The following is a 16,769-nucleotide window of genomic DNA, read 5'->3' on the forward strand; positions in this document are numbered from 1 at the left end:
CCACCACCTCACTACAAGATGAAGATGGAAACACACACTGTACGCAGCAGGGCAATAATGACACTTTCACTCGCTTTTACACCCACCTGTATTCACATGAGGAGCAGGTTCCCCATGAACGGTTGATGGAAACACTGGAAGAGATCGGGCTCCCCAGGCTGTCCCCTGAGCAAGCCGACTCCCTAGAAGCAGAAATCATGCCCGAAGACATTACCGATGCAATTAGATCCCTGGCCACAGGCAAAGCACCGGGAACAGACGGGTTGCCCACAGAGTTTTTTAAAACGTATGAGTCTTCCCTGACCCCCCTATTACATGCAGTATACCAGGAGGCATACGAAGAAGGGATACTACCCGAAAGTATGAGGGAGACACTTGTGATCCCTATCCTCAAAAAAAAAAAAGCCAATAAACCGGCAGTCCAATGTGACTCATATCGCCCGATTGCAATGTTAAATTATGATGTTAAAATCCTGACTACGATATTAGCGAAGCGGCTGTCTAGAATAATAGGAGACATAGTTCACCCAGATCAGTGCGGATTCGTACCGGGCCGAAATACGTCCATGAACCTATGCAGGCTGCAGCACATTATAGCGCAAACTGATAAAGACAAGGACTCATACGCGCTGCTGTCCCTGGACGCAGTCAAAGCGTTTGACTCCATCTACTGGGAATGGCTTGTAGCAGTGCTTAGGGAGTTTGGCTTTGGTCCCGGGTTTATCAGGTGGATTAACATCTTGTATGCTAAACCTAAGTCAAGGGTGAAATCTGGGAAGTATGTGTCAGAGGCCTGGGATGTATGCAGGGGGACTAGACAGGGTTGTCCACTATCCCCAATGCTTTACATACTGGGACTAGAACCCTTAGCTGTCTACTTTAGAAAGCAATTCTTCGATGGAGGCATTAGACTGGGAGACGTGGATCACATCATCTTGCTCTACGCGGATGACGTTCTCATATACGTCAGGGACCCACACCTCAACGTACCAACCATGTTAGAAGTGCTGGACAATTATTCCAAGGTCTCTGGGATAAGTTTTAGCAGGTCGAAGTCTTGTATGTTCCCCCTAGCGGCCCTGAAAACAGAGAGCTTAGAAGCACTCCCTGAAGTTGGGATCCAGTGGCAGAATACGTCATACCGCTACCTTGGAGTGCACAATATGCATACCCCCGAGCTAATGCACGAACAAAACACAAAGGCAGCACTCCCGCCCTGCGCAAATCAATGGTGTTCTGGGCGAAACTCCCCCTCTCGATGATGGGCAGGGCTTCGATAACTAAAATGATCGTTCTCCCACGTTTCCTTTATGGGTTTCAAAATGTACACTACTATATACACAAGCCCTTCTTCCGACTGCTTGAGACCATACTGTGAGAGTTCCTATGGGGGAAAGGCAGGCATAGAATAGCTTTGCAATTGCTAACCCTACCATATAGCCAAGGCGGTATTCAACTTCCAAACCTAGAAAAATATTACATAGCAGCACAGCTTAGTTTTGTGACCAAATGGCTAGATGATGAACCCACATCTGAAACACCATTGCTACAGGCCATGCTGCCCCAATTCCATCTGAAAGAACTGGTCTGGGCACCGTCCAAACTGCTGGGAACTCTACCCTTTTTGGCCGACCTGGGAAGGAAAATTTGGCACAGGGCGAAAATGCTCACTAACTCACAGAACTCCTATACCCCGGAAGTCCCCCTGATCGCAGATCTATGCACAACACTTTCGGATTTGAAACATATCAGGCTCTGGGAGTGGGAAGGAGTCTACACCTGGGGAGATCTGTATGATGAAGGCACTTTCAGGGAGTTAACCTCGCTGCAGGAGACGGAAGGCATACATACCGGCCAGTTTCTGTGGTACCAAAGAACTCGTGCCGTGGCCCGACGCAAATGGGACTCGTGGCCGGTGGAACCAGATACAGACCCACTCCTCACCTTGATGTACAACTTGGGAGAGGACGGTAAACCCGTTTCGCAAATATATGGCCACCTGATCGACATGCTAAATCCTCGGAGCATGGAAATGAAAAGCAAATGGGAGGAGGATATAGGCCGGGAAATCAATTAAGGGGAGTGGAACAGAGCTCTCAGATTCCCCAAAACGGTGTCCAGAAACCATAGATTTAGGCAGATTCAGTTGAACATACTACACAGAACTTACCTGACCCTGTGCCGCATAGCCACCTTCAATCCCCAGGCACAACCGACCTGCAACTGGCGGAAGGGGGAAAAAGCGGATCTGATCCACATGTTATGGGAATGCCCTAGGACAAGGGCTCTGTGGGACAGGGTCCAACAAACTTGCGAAAAAGCAGGCCTGAGTAAATATAATTGGACACCTGGTGAGTGCCTTTTAGGAACCTACCCCAGACCAGCCAAACTCAAGCATGCAACAAGGCCCACGGACATATCGTGCATACTGGCCAAAAGAACTATAGCAATGGCCTGGAAGAAACCCATAGGCCCTCAGTTCAAACTATGGCACAAAGAGAGTGAACGGTGGGTGCTGGCCGAGACCGTGGCATGGGAGGACTGTGTGGCCAGATCCACGGATGACTCTAGCATGTCACTCGAGGCATGGAAGGAACTCACCAGACACATATTCCACCCCTCGGATGATAAACTCCCCTGAATCGGAACTTAATCCAGGCCCATGTTGGACCTGTCATAAAGCCAGCAGCAGCGGAAGTAATGCAGAGGATAGAGACCTTGCGGAAGCCTTCCCCCTATTGAAGTTGCCGGATGGTTCCCCTTCGCTCCCACCCTCCCCCCGAAACAGTTAACGATATATGAAACGGACAGAATATGGAGACAGTTATGGTTGTTTTGTTTTTGTATTTGTAATTTTTTGACGTTAAGTTAAACATATGTTTATAACTACTTGAGAATGGCTCTATTGTACACAACTTGTTTGATATTATTGAAAAATGCCAATAAATAAATTTGAAAATAAATTCAACTTCCGTAAAATAACTAAAATATAGAGGCTAAAGCAGGATGTAGACAGGTGAAAGTTAGTGGAAGAGGGATACACAGACAGTAATGGAAAGCTGCAGTGTGAACTGGGCGGCTCCATATGATCATTCCGCTAAATGAAGTAATTTACAAACACCTTTGAATACTGCTAATTTAAAACATTTTCAATAGACTACTTTTAGATTATTTTCGATTAACTATGATTACCTTAGATTACCCAAGAGTACTGTTAGTTTACTTTGTATTACTTTTTGATTACTTGAGATTATGTACATTACATTTACATGATATATATGTTCTTATATATATAACACTAGATTACTTTACTTTAATTTTGGATTACTGTAAATTACTTCTAATTTATAGCAGAAAATTTCCGATTACCGTAGAATACTTTTAAAGTACATTGGAATATACTGGATTAATTTGGTGTGATATCCCGAATACATTCCAGTTTGTGATCCGCACTAATATTGGCAATCCTAGTAAACACCCAGTTTCACATTTGCGGTAAGAATGACATTCTCAGCATACTGAAAGTGTGACATCCCCAGTAAACTCCAGTTTCATCATTCCATGTAGGAAAGATAATCCAAGTAGGCTTCCAATTTGGAATTCCCAGTAATTTTGCCATTCCCAGACAAATCTGTCTTTGCTATTCCTAGTGAGCATGCTGTTCCCACTAAACTCTCAGAAAACGTGGCATTCCCTATAAGCTCCCAGAAGGACATTCCAAGTAAACAATCTGTTTTCCATTCCTAGTGCGCTCCCAGATGGCATTCTTAGTAAACTTGATATGTCCACTAAAGTTCCAGAAAACTTTACATTCCTAGTAAACTCCCAGTATGACATTCCTAGTTGGCTTGACAATCCATCCCAGTAATTTCCTAGTTTAACATTCCCAGCTAGCTCCTAGCTTGGTCTCACCAGAAAGCTTCTAGTTTGACATTTCCAGAAAAGCTCCTACTTTACACACTTCTAGTATACCACAATGTAAAATCCCAAATCAGCCCCAAACATTACAGAGAATAGATTGCCGCTCGACAAATCCCTGCTTGTGCAGCTCAGTCTGAACAGATATACCTATGGCCCATAGAATATAAAGTCAAGAATTGTGATGAGGTTCAAGTTTATCACTGAGCGAAAACTTTCCAAATTCTCGGGGCAAAATGACATATCTGATCTTGTCACTACTAAAATCAATAGCATTGCAAGATCATAGAAAGGGAGGAAAGATAGAGTTGTGAGAAACAACACGGCTCAAGAGGGGCTTTTGCAACACTTCTTGAAACAACACAATGACATTGTATTTGGAATGGGAGATGTTGCTTTGTGTGAGGGAACACAATTTAAGGGACATTTGTTGCAACTGCTCCTATCAACCGAATAATAAGTCTAATTTCCAGAGAGGCAGACCAGGGTTGTGTGACGGAACATTAGTTGACCAAGTATAACATTCTGGGAGGATCCCCTAGCTCACCCTACCTCACTATAGTCACGAAGCAGGGGCTTGGCACATGGAGTCTACCTGAGGCTCTGTTCCTTCAAGTGACCTTTGTGCATTAAAATTATCTTTGTGCAATGCAACCCTCCCTTCCAGTATTGACCCCTCACTCAGTCATGGTTTCACAATTATACAGCCCCCATATGTCCGGGACGGACTGGGACACATCTCTAACATGGAGTTACCAACAGTGATTTTCACCAATCACAAAGGTAAAAGTAGACTTCAATGCGTGTGTTCCCACACACAGGAAACTTCCTTGGTGATGTTAAGGCTTGCGAGCAGGTGAACTCGAGTGAGTCCATGGAGTGCAGAGCTCCAATGAACCTGGACTTCCCCGTGTATATAAATTATGACTGCAAGATGGCGGCATGGGAGGCTGCCTTGGATCACATCAGGAAAAACATGGTTTAGTAGGGCACGGACACTGTTTGTCAGAAGGCAAGACCATGCACACCTTGGTCCCGTTAGCAATGAGAGATCCCTGAAGAGGGGTTTAGGCCTCATTGTAAGGCCCAGAGACTGGGAGAAAGATCTGAGAGGAGAATGAGAAGCTAGAGAAGAGAGCAGCAGGTTGGAAGAAGAAGATCAGAGAGAAGGAGCCAAAGTTGAAAATGAGGAGAAAAGGCTTGAGAGAGGAGTTCAGAAATTAGGAGGTTAAGGTGGTTAGGAGAAGAGTTGGTTGGAGAGAGGTGAAACAAAAGGAGGCGGTGTTCGAGTGATAAGAAAAGACTAAAGAGGAAGTGAATACTAAGGAGGAGGGCAAAAAAGACCTGGAGATGATGGAGAAGACAGTAAAGAGAAGTTGAGCAACAGAGAGGAGGAGAATATCGAGGTAGTGGAGAAAGAGCAGGAGGTGGAGAAGAGCCATAAGGAGGAAACAAGACATAAAGGAGTGGATGAGGTGGAGGGGAATCCTTCAGGTAAGCATAGAGTCTAAAGACCAGAAAAGCAACCTAAACCTAAGCCGTATCGGTTGCAAGTGAGAAAGGGTGGCTGAAAGAACACATCGTGGAGGGCTCAGGAGGTGGTAGAGGAGAAAAGCCAGGCATACAGAGGACAGCAGAGCAGAGGCAAAGAATGTGTGATTGCCTTAAGAACAAGATTGTTCTGGTATGTCAAGGAGGCAGTGGGAGCAGAGACAGGAACCCTATGGAAGGGAGAAAACTATGATACCACACCCAGCCTCTCAAGAAGCTCAAGTATCCTAGCTCCAGGTGGAACATCTGAAACCTGGCCTGGATGTACCTAGCTCTCCCCTTTCTGCATCTTAAGCCTAGTGTAGAGATGCTCCCAGGCTGTCATGTTGCCTACCCCCGGGCATCAGGACCAAGCCCATCAGCTCCGGAAGCAGGCATCCAGATACTTACTAAAACCCCAACAGCCCCGGCTGGGGGCTGTTTGGGTTCAGTCCTGGCGCCTTAGGCGCCAGGCTCATCATGGAAATCAGTACTGGCGCCATAGGCGCCAGGCTCATAGACTTTACTTACCTGATGCAGACCATGCTGCTAGTGAGTCCAAGCCAACGTGAGGCCTGGATGGGACTATTTTTCTACAGGGACTATTTTTTACTTGGGCGTGGTTCTAGGGAACTTCTTACCTGGAACTACTTTGGAGACTATTTAAACCATGCCCGAACAACAGCACACGCTTCGCGTTATTCTGCATCCAGCAGCGTAACGCTCACCGTGCCTGCAGTCTGCATCCAGTCTTCTGCCACGCCCGCCTCGAATCTGGAGCTCCTAAAACCAAGGGGAAAGAAAAGGACAAGATTAGAAAACAAACTATTTCGAATTCCTCACCTGATTTTGGATCCATCTCGCCTCCGGACCTGGAAAGAACATAATTTCAGTACGCGTTGCATATACAGCTGCAGCGCCGCGCCATACTCACCAGTCCTCGCAGCATCTTCCGATTCGGCGCTGCTTCCATCATTTCTTCGCCGAACTCCGGCACCTGAGGGACAAAAGAAAACAACAAGGTGAGCCGAGAAAACCAACAAATAAAACACTTATCACCATAGACTTACCTGACTACCACCGGAGGCATTATTCTATAACTCTCCACATCTTCATGTGCCGCATCTACAAAGAGAGAGAAAACAACACGTTAAACACTGGCAACATTTACCGGACGGCGTCGGGTAATACAGACTCTTACCTGAGCGCCACCAACTGCCACGAGGGGTATCTTCTCACGATCTTAGTTGCAAGACAAGGAAGGAAGGGGGGAACAAGAGTGAATCATCGGACATATTGAACTCTATGAACTTGATACTTACCGAACCTTGCCAGGAACCTCAGAGTCAATACTCTCTGGAACTCTCCCACGCCTTCAAATCAGTGAAGTAACTGGCATCAACGCGCCCCTGCAATCCACGCAGGATGGAGAGCTCATCATTTAAAAACATAAGGTGAGGTTCTTAAAAGGGGATATCGGAGGTGACAAGAAGGGAGAACGAGAACAGTGGGAGGGGGCTATCACTCATATCCACGGGTGCCTAAATCCCTTTCTCCACTTGCAGGAGAATACTTCTACGGATCAAGCAGACGAGATTAGGCGGCCCAGTCCAGACAGTCATCTCGGCACTACGCATCACGTTGGTGGAGACCGCATCTGCTCGGGTCCGATCGACGCCCCTGTGGGAATCAGGTGAGCGTACCACAGGTCTTGGGTCTCAATGGTAAAGATCTACCAAGAATCACAAACACACAACAAGAAGGAGTAGACTGCAACCAACGGAAGGCAGAAGCATGAAAGAAGGTTGGGGCCACTTAAACTCCCAGACTGTGAGTGACAGAAACAGATCTGAAAGCAACCAGGAGAGACTTTGCATTCCAACAACAAAACGTTTAATTGTATCCAGAGTTTTTTTTAACTTGTTGGAAATCACAGAGAAGCCATCCTGCATTTACTTTGCTTTGTATTTAGTTAACCCAGACTATGAGAAGAACTTTCATTTTCAACCATTTACCCTTGGATCATTGGAATTCATGAAGAGGTCATCCAGTGTTTAGGTTATTTTGTTTACAATTAGCCTCAAAGGAAGCATCTTCAAACTGTAGAGCGATTCATTGCCTGTGCATAACTAGGATAGCTGGATGGTTAAAAACAGACTACAATTATATTCCTGAAATCAGAGCTGATATTCTTTACAAGGAAAGAGGGTAGGTGGAACACAACACATTGCTCCAATCATATTGTCCAAGTTAGAAATTTGGGATATTTTTTGTTGTACTGTGGTTTTTCCAATTAAGATGGCTATGTATGATTCTCTGCTTTCCAGTCTTTCTGCACTCAGCCAGAGTATTGCAGCTCTATTCTTGGCCATACTATGGATGATCACATGACCCTTCATCAGGAAGCAGCTCTGCTGGGCCTGGACCCCTCCTGTCAGTCTCCCGGCTCAGCCACTGCCTGCGCCTGCCATCTGGGACCTGCGCTGCCTCACAGAACTGTATGGCATTCCGGCCTCACCGGCCTCAACAGTTTCGCTGGCCTTGGGCCGCATCTTCTCTCCTCCCACCTGCTGCGCAGGGGGGCCAAGTCAGAAATCACATGAACCTTCATCAGGATTTACCTGTGCGGTGCCTGGACCTCCCCTGTCTGTCCCCCAGCATCACCGCTGCCTGCGCCAGTCATCTGGGACCTGCACTGCCTCACAGAACTGTACGACCTCCCGGCCTCATCACCACTGCAAGCCTCGGGCCACATCATTGCCACGGCCCACATGCCATGCAGGCGGGCCGTGTGAGAAAATACGTGACCCATCATCGGGAAGTACATGTGCGCTGCCTGGACCTCTCCTGTCTATCTCCCGGCTTAGCCGCTGCCTGCTCCTGCCATCTGAGACCTGCGCTTCCTTGCAGAACTGTACAGCCTCCCAGCCTCATCACCGCCGTGGGGCCTTGGGCCACATCATCGCGTCGCCCACCTACAAAGCAGGAGAGCCGTGTGAAAAATCATGTGACCCTTCTTTCTTCTATTTCTCTCTTTCGCCAATGGTCATCTTCATCGAAGGGCGTTGGTCTAAGGGCTCCTTCTGTGCTTTCTTTACACCCCTGTCTGGCCCTGTTCGGGCCTATCTTGCTTTATTCACTGTTGTTCTACCATGCTAAATAACTTATCTAATCATATCTGTGGCCTTGGTCAATTCTCATGCCACCACAGTTTGTGTTATCAGTCTGTAGCTAATAAGAAACTCCTTGATCCTTCCATTTCCTTCTTTCTTATATTTTCTTTTATTTCTATCTATGCCCTTCTACATTCCTTCTCATGTCTCCTCTTGCCTTGCTTCTTCATTCTCTCAACCTCGTTGCCGTAATATCAATAATCTCATACAATTCATGGTCATCCACCCTTCACTCCTACTCGATTGGTCTATTGAACTCCCGCTCAGTATGTAACAAATCACATTTGATTCTTGATGCTTTTTTTCGCCTCAATCTTTAGTTCATGTGTCTTACAGAAACTTGGATCTTACCTTCTGATACTGTTACGCCTGCAGCTCTTATCTCTTCTTGCTCTACCTTCTCTCATAGTACTGGGAAAGAGGGAGGCACTGGACTCCTCTTTCACCCTTCTTTTACTCTTCTTCCATCTGCCATCTCCCTTTAACCTTCTCCTCTTTTGAGTATCATACCTGTCGCTTCAGTCACCCATCTTCTATTGCTTTCCTTATCTTCTATCTCCCACCTGGGTCTCTTCTTTCTGCGATGATCTTGACGCTCTTCTGTCCTCGCTTCTTCCTCTAGACTACCCTTTTTTTCTTCTTGGTAACTTTAATCTCCATCTGTTCTCTATAAACTCTTCCTTACCATTTCTCCCTCTGCTTGACTCCTTTCATCTTTTACAGTAACCTTCCCCCACCTCCCACATCTCTGGTTCTTCTCATTGATCTTATCTTTGCTTCCTTTCCTTTTTCCTCTACTATCACTTCATTTCATTTCCCTTCTTCTGACCATTCCCTTTTGTACTTTGACTTTAATCCTCCTACTCACCCCTCCTGTATCCTCCCCCACTTTTCTTCGTGGCGACCTTCGTTATTTCAATTCTCACAAGTTAATTGATTATTTTGCCTCTAACGTGCCCTCTTCGAGGGACTTTGCAGCGCTGTGTACAGTCTCTGCCTTTTCTACTTTTAACTCTCTTCTTTATCAACCCTTGACTGCTCCTACTCTTTCAAACCCTCTCATAAACCTCCTCAATCAGGGGTCACTCCAGACCTTCTACTTATTCGCTCATTTCTTCTTTGTACTGAGCATAGATGGAAATAAATAGCAACTCCTCACTGACCTTCAAGCTCTATCGTCTTTACATTCATCCTATCGTTATGTTCTTCTTAACGCCTAGAAGAAATATTACACCAACCTTATTCTGTCATTATTTCGCCATCCTCTGCGTCTCTTTCAAACACTAAATCAACTTCTTTCTTCTCTATCTCCCAACCCTTCACTTCCCACTTCTCTTTCCCCATCTGACATTGCTACTTTTTTTCCCAGATAAGGTTCTTCTTCTACGTTCTACTCTTAATCCTTCCTCTCCTTAGCATCATTGTCCTTCATCTTCTAGCGCACCTCCTTCTTTTTTCTTTGCTTCCTTTTCTTCTCTCTCGGTTACTGAGGTTGCCAACCTTATTTCTAGAGCCCATCCTTCTGATTCCCCTTCTGGCCCTATTCCTGCTTCACTTAGCCCTAAAGTTTTCCCTCTTCTACTTCCTTATCTCATTGATCTTTTTAATCTTTCGCTCACCACTTCTTCATTTCCTTCGCTTTTTAAACACGCAGCCATTCTTCCTATACTAAAGAAGCCCACTCTCTGCTCTTCAATCCCATTCAACTATCGACCCATTTCTCTCCTACCTTTTCTCTCAAAACTCTTAAAACATGCCATCTTTTCTGAACTTTCACTCCATATTGATAAAAGTTCTCTTCTCTTTCCCCTTCAATCTGGTTTTTGTCCTCTGTGCTCAACAGAGTCTGCTCTACTTTCCATCACAGATTCTCTCCTATCTGCCAACCATTCTAAACGATCTGCTATTCTTATTTTACTGTCTCGCGAGGATAGCTCAGGGGCAACGGCCTCGCCTTGGACACAAGATGGCACGGAGCAACACAGGTTCGATCCCCAGGTCTGTGTTTAGAAACCTCTGGGTATTAAGTGCGTTATAAATAACTAATTATATTATTATTACTAGATTGTTCAACACTGTGGATTAGTCTCTTCTTCTGTACCCTCTCTCCTCTTTGGTTCTGCTTTAAAATGGTTCTGTTCTTATCTTGCTGATCAATCTTTCTCAGTTTAGTGTGCCGATCACCTCTCACAACCTGCTCCTCTTCAGCATGGCATCCCTCCAGGTTCTGTCCTGGGGACACTCCTTGTTTTCCCTCTCTACTGCCCCTCTTGCCCACATCATTAAATCCTTTGGTCTCTCTTATCACATCTATGCTGATGACACACAGATGTTTCTCTTTCTTGTCCTTTTCTGAGGCCAATCATAGTAATGTTTCTGCTTGTCTACTGCCAGTCCAATCCTGGATACATTCACGGTTCCTACACGGTGATCCTTCTAAAACAGTAATTCTGTTCTTTCCATCTTCTGCTGTTTGTTCCTGTCTTTCTCTTTTCTTGATCTCCACTCACCCATTTCTCTATCTCCCTTGGCTTGCAATTTAGGAGTAATATTTGACTCTGATCTGTTTTTTGCCTCTCATATTTCTGCCACTGCCCGGTCTTGTCATTTTCAGCTTTTTAATATAGGCACAATTCATTCTCTCCTATCTTTCCATGCTACTAAACGTCTCCTCTAATTCTTTCTTGACTTGACTACTGCTCTGCTCTTATTGGTCTGCCTGCCTATCGTCTTGCTCCTTTACGCTCAGTCTTTAGTTCTGACATCCGTACTCTTATCCAACATTCCTCTGGTGCCTCTATTGCAGATGCTTTATAATCTATTTCTTGGCTATATTTTGCAGCCTATTATTTCATTTCTTGTGCATTGTCTTTAAATACACGCATGGCCTAGCTCCTCGTATCTTTCTTCTTTGGTCTCTTTCTATATACCTGCTCGCTCTCTTCTTTCCCATTCTCTTTCTCTCCTTGATACTCCTATACGCCCCTCCCAGGGTTGCTCTTTCTCTTTATCAGCCTCCAAACTTTGTAACTCTTGGCCCCTCTCTATCCGTTCTTCCTCTTCCTTGTATTCTTTCCGTTTCTCTCTTAAAGGCCACCTCCTCTCACCATCGTAAACCTGGCCAGCGGAATCCCAGAGAGCCAAGGAACTGCTAAGGGGAGGATAGGTAATCTGGAAGCACAGAAGTAGATGGACAATATGAGGGGAAAAGTCAGATATGAAGGAGCTCCTGGAGACAGAGAGATGGAAAAAGAAGAAGCACAGGAATTGTGGCTGTGGAGAAGAGAAAAAAAGGGAGCACAGAAATTACAGATCAATTAAGGTGAAAATGATGGGGCACAGAAACTTGAAATGCACTAAAGAAGCAATCAACAGGAATCCAGGAACTGCTGATGAGAGGCTGAGACAGGAAAGGCAGGGAGAAGACTAACTGCTGAATGGGGAAATAGAGTAATACAAAAGCAGACGAGGCGGCGATTGCTGAGAGAAAGACCCAGAACAATCAGATATGGGACAAGAGAGAAAAACAGGGGGTGCAGGAGCTTTTCTTTTGGTGGTAAGAGTGAGGGATGGCCAGACCTCTGGGGGTGGGAATGGCAAACAGGAACCGGAAAACATGTGTGTAGTGCAGGAAGGCAAAGAAAAAAAACAGGGAGAATTGAAACTAGTGAATGGAGAAAAGAGAAAATAAGCCTTTTGGTGGCCCAGGGGAAGGCTGGAATGCTGGACATCCTCAGTAAAGGGGATGTAAAATCAGGGAGCACACACACTGCTGGGGGGGAACCAGAATAGCAGGGCATGCATGAACTGAAAAGGGGCTTTGGAATCAGTGGGAGCAGGGCCGCCATGGATGGATAGATGAGCGGCGAAGTGGAGGAAACAAGCAGAGAGAGTGGGAACCTCATTGGAGGAAGGGAAAAGATGAAGTGCGTCTCTCCCACGGACAATCCGAGAGCACTGGTGCAGCTGAAGGGGAAATGGGAAGAGCAGGAGCTGCAGAGGTGCTTGAGTATCAGCAGAAAACGCAGGAACTGCTACCATGATCCTGCGGCACAGATGTTCAAAACAGGAATTGCAGGACTGCTCTGCAGGAGAAAAAAAAAGAGTATAAATGCAAAGCGTTCAGTGTCTGTTCCTGGGAGGGGTGAGGAAAGGCAAACAGCTCAGGAACTTCTCAAGAGGGAGAGAGCAGTCAGCCCAGGAACTGGTGAGTGGGGAGAGGGAAGAAAAGCAGGAAGCAAAGTATCTGCTGGGATCAGTAGAGGGGTTAAAAGCAGAAACTGCATGAACTTCGGTGGAAGCCAAGACTCGCTTCAAGGCACTCACCATTGTACATAAATGTTGTTACTGACAGGCCCCAGGATACTTAAAAGAGCGCATGAAGGTGCATATCCCCAAAAGAGCCACTAGGTCAGGTGATGAAACATGCATGATCCTACCAAGTAGCAAGCATGTCACAGGACAGAGGAAAGCCTTCCCAGTGCAGGCAGCCACAGCCTGGAACAAACTCCCGAATCCAATCTTCTGAGCTTTAGAAAGCGCGTCAAAACGCTCCTCTGCCAATAACTAAGGACTTTTCATGATCGTGATCCATTTTATTTACTTATTTGCATTTTTAAAGCGTTCACACAACCCAGGGGCATCAAGGTGCTGTTATAGGAATATGGGCCTCATTCCGAGTACGGCGCTAACCAATGGCGCTATTAACGCCTTGGTTGACGCCATACCCGGACCGGCAGCGCCTTGGTGGATGACGGAATTACCGCCCCATTCCAAGGTTGGCGGGGCGGTAATTCCCCATTCACCAAGGCTCTTCCCCATTCCCAGATGAGCCCCCATAGGGCTCAATGGGAATGGGGAAGATGCAAATAACGGTGACCGTTCATTACGGTCACCGTTATTGGCTTCGAGGCCCCTTTGCGCCCTCGACTTTAACACCTGCTCAAAGCAGGCGTTAAGGGCGAGGGCGCAAAGGGAACTCGGAGTATGGCGGTAAGGGATTACCGCCACCTGTCTCGTTACCGGTGGCCGCTATCCCTTACCGCCATACTCGGAATGAGGCCCTATGTCTCTTAGTTGCGTGTTTATAACACACGTAATACCCTGAGTTGTTTTTTTTAAAGTGCGGACCGGGGATCGAACCTGTGTTGCTTCCTGTCCTCTTGTTTCCAAGGCGAGCACGTTGCTGCTGAGCTATCCTCCCAGGACTATCCATGGTTCTCCCACCCCCGTCTTTCTCTGAGCCCTGATGCCAGTGGGCTCCAACGCTCTATAAATGGATAAATAAATAGATAAATAAAAATAAATAAACTACGGGAGTGGGAGAGGCAAACCAGGGAGCCTAAACTGATAGAGATGATGAGGTAGGAACAGCAAGGATTGATGATTTGAGGACAGTGGCAGATAATACAGCAGCCGACTGATGATATGGGTGTTAAAATAGCATTTCTGTAGGGTGTGGTGATCGAGCATCTACGGTGACACTGTTTTAGAGAAGACAAATTGACTATCACCAAATACACTTCTTATACTATCTTCATAAACTAAGACATTGTTTTCTTATTTAGATCCAGAAACTACAAGAAGAAATGGAAAAGCTCGAGGTTTGTCTGTCTCCCTCGCCTCCAAGCACCGAGTATCTGGATGGCGTGGGCACGGAGGATGACGCGCAAGACGTTTCCAGGGGGACTCTGAGGTTCTCCTTCCTTTACACCAAGAAAAGGATGCAGTTGCATCTCCAAGTCATTGAAGCCAAAAGCCTCCTGTGCCGGGGAGCGGACCTCTTCATCCGAATCCGGGTGTTCTGCAGGGAGTCCTCCCACGAGTCTTGTCTGAACTGTATTCTACACGAGTGGGAAACCAAGGTGGTCAAAAACAACCAAAACCCTTCTTTTGGTGATGAGTTCACATGTTCTTTGCGGGGACCTGAACTGAAGATGGTTACCGTTAAGATGGAGGTAGGTTCTATCTAGACCTTTCCTTTTGTTTATTTATTTATTTATTTATTTGGCATTTGTATCGCGCACTTAGCCCAGAAGCATCAAGGCGCTATAAAACTCGCAGACAACACAGTCACAACCTTTTTTTTTTATATATCAGGGTGTCTAACAAGTGTAATCACACAGGACTTGCATTTCCTAGTGTATCACCAAACATGCTTTGAGCATCATGCAAAGCCATCGAAACTGGCTTCTTAAATGCCCAGGTAATAGGGGCATGGATCATTAAACCTCTCAACGTAGAGTCAGTGCTCTGACCAATGCTTCAGGCTAAAAAAGCCAAGATACTCCTGCCAGTCTGCAAATCCCTCGTTTGGCATTTCTTATTTGCTCTTCATCTTCACGTTGTCCATTATGGGTGTCTAGGTGCTGCACTGCTACCCATACGGCCATTATGTAGGAGCCAGTGGGACAAAAGAAAAGCAGAGAGAGCGCAGCACACAGGAGCACTCTCTCTCTCCTACAGGAACTCCGAGCTTCCACCAATGCCCGATGATTCATGTCTAGCTGGGGCTTACAGCTCTCCAAACCAGGCTTGGCTGGTTAAGCATATTGGCTGCTTCCATGCACTGAAATGGGGCACTCTTCCACCTCTTTCTGCAATGCCGCTAAGGATGGTATGTTTTTAGAGTCTGGGACACGTGCAACCTCTGCAGACCCCCGGTTCAAACGATAGCTGTTCCTCCACGCTTTCCGGGTTTTCGCGTGTTGGCAGCAACTGAAGGCATGGAGCTGGAGAAAAGACAAGAGGGGCGGGCAGTAAGAAGGCATGGCATGTGCGTGTGTGGGTGTGAGTGTGTGTAAGCGGGAGTGCCAAGGTGTTGTGTGTGTCTATTCGTGCATGTTCATCCCTCAACAAGGCAACTTATCTAGTGGCACTTTCTGCAGGATAACATATTTTACACGGTAGTGCTGACATATATTGTGTTCACTGGCATCATGAAAAGGTGGTTTACGGGCCAATGCTGGCATATATCGAGGGCACAGGTATCAGGAAAGTTTGTTTACAGTGGCAATGATGGGAAGTATTGTATGATATGATAAGTCATTTATAACACGGCTGTACACAAGTTTTTCTAGGCGCGTCAAGACAAGGAGGGGAGGACAGGAGGACAAAACAACTTTCTTACTAGGCCTTGTATCATTCAGATCACACAAGTGCTCGGGAAAGGGAGGGGGAGAAGTGCCAGGAGGTGGTGGGGGAGAGTGCAAGTAACTCGTAACTGTTACTGGGAGGTGGCTCATAAGTGCAAAGAGTCGGGGGACTGTAGAGTTGCAGATACAGGCCCTAAAGTGTTTGGGAGGCAAGGAGGCAGTGCAATAGCAACTGGTTGTGCAGGAGCCTGGTCCTATAAGTTCAGTGGAGGGCCAGGTAACCAGTATGCGCAGCAGACAGGGAGCATCAGCAAGGAGAAGGAGAGCGAAAGTGGAAGCAAAAAGGAAGGTCTTGAGTTGCTTCCGGAACCTTAGGTGGTCCTGCTTAAGTTTGAGAGTGGCAGGGAGGCTGTTCCAGTGGGAGGCCGGGGCCTCAGCCGAGGAAAGAGATCTACCACCCACTCTCTGCCTAGAGAAGCGGCTGACCCTCCGAGAGTTGGAGGTGGATGAGCGGAGGGCTCGAGAAGGAAGATGCTTAGGAAGAGAAAGTTGGATGTAGTGTGGTCCCTGGCTCCAGAATGCCTTGTGAACTATGCAGAGGGTCTTGAACTTGATCCTCACAGCCTCAGAGAGCCAATGGAGTGATTTTAGGGCTGGAGAGATACGATTCCTGGCCTTGAGACCAAGGAAAAGTCTCGCAATCCTGTCCTTGATTAGTTGTAAAGAGTAGAGGAAGGCAGATTTAAGCAAGAGGCTGTTGCAGCAGTCCAGTCAAGAGAGAACCAGACCTCTGGAGACAGTGAGCTTCTGTGGGAAAAGTGAGAAAAGGAAGAATGCCTCTGAGGAGGTTCGGGTGACTTCTTAGAGACGTCAGAGATGTGAGGAGAGAAGGAGATGGTGGAGTCAAAAATGACACTAAGGTTCTTAGCCTCACAGGAAGGAGCAGGTTGAGGGCCCGGGGGGTAAGGGGTGGGGGGGAGGGGCGGCCAGAGTGAGAGAGGGAAGGCGGGAGCAGGTGACCCAATGAGGAGGATCTCAGTCTTACTGGCATGAA

At 46.7% G+C, this 16,769-nt stretch overlaps 1 protein-coding gene across 2 annotated transcripts in view; it reads left to right on the forward strand.

Annotated features, from left to right (window-relative positions):
- The window catches only part of LOC138503958 (synaptotagmin-A-like), a 436,750-nt gene that overhangs the window by 310,027 nt on the left and 109,954 nt on the right, over nt 1-16,769 (forward strand). For both annotated transcript variants that reach the window (XM_069624092.1, XM_069624093.1), the window contains one exon: nt 14,189-14,578. In XM_069624092.1, the coding sequence (XP_069480193.1) occupies nt 14,189-14,578 (390 nt within the window). The remainder of the gene's footprint in view (nt 1-14,188; nt 14,579-16,769) is intronic.

Source organism: Ambystoma mexicanum, chromosome 11, assembly GCF_040938575.1.
Source record: "Ambystoma mexicanum isolate Mex_15411 chromosome 11, UKY_AmexF1_1, whole genome shotgun sequence".
NCBI lineage: Eukaryota > Metazoa > Chordata > Amphibia > Caudata > Ambystomatidae > Ambystoma > Ambystoma mexicanum.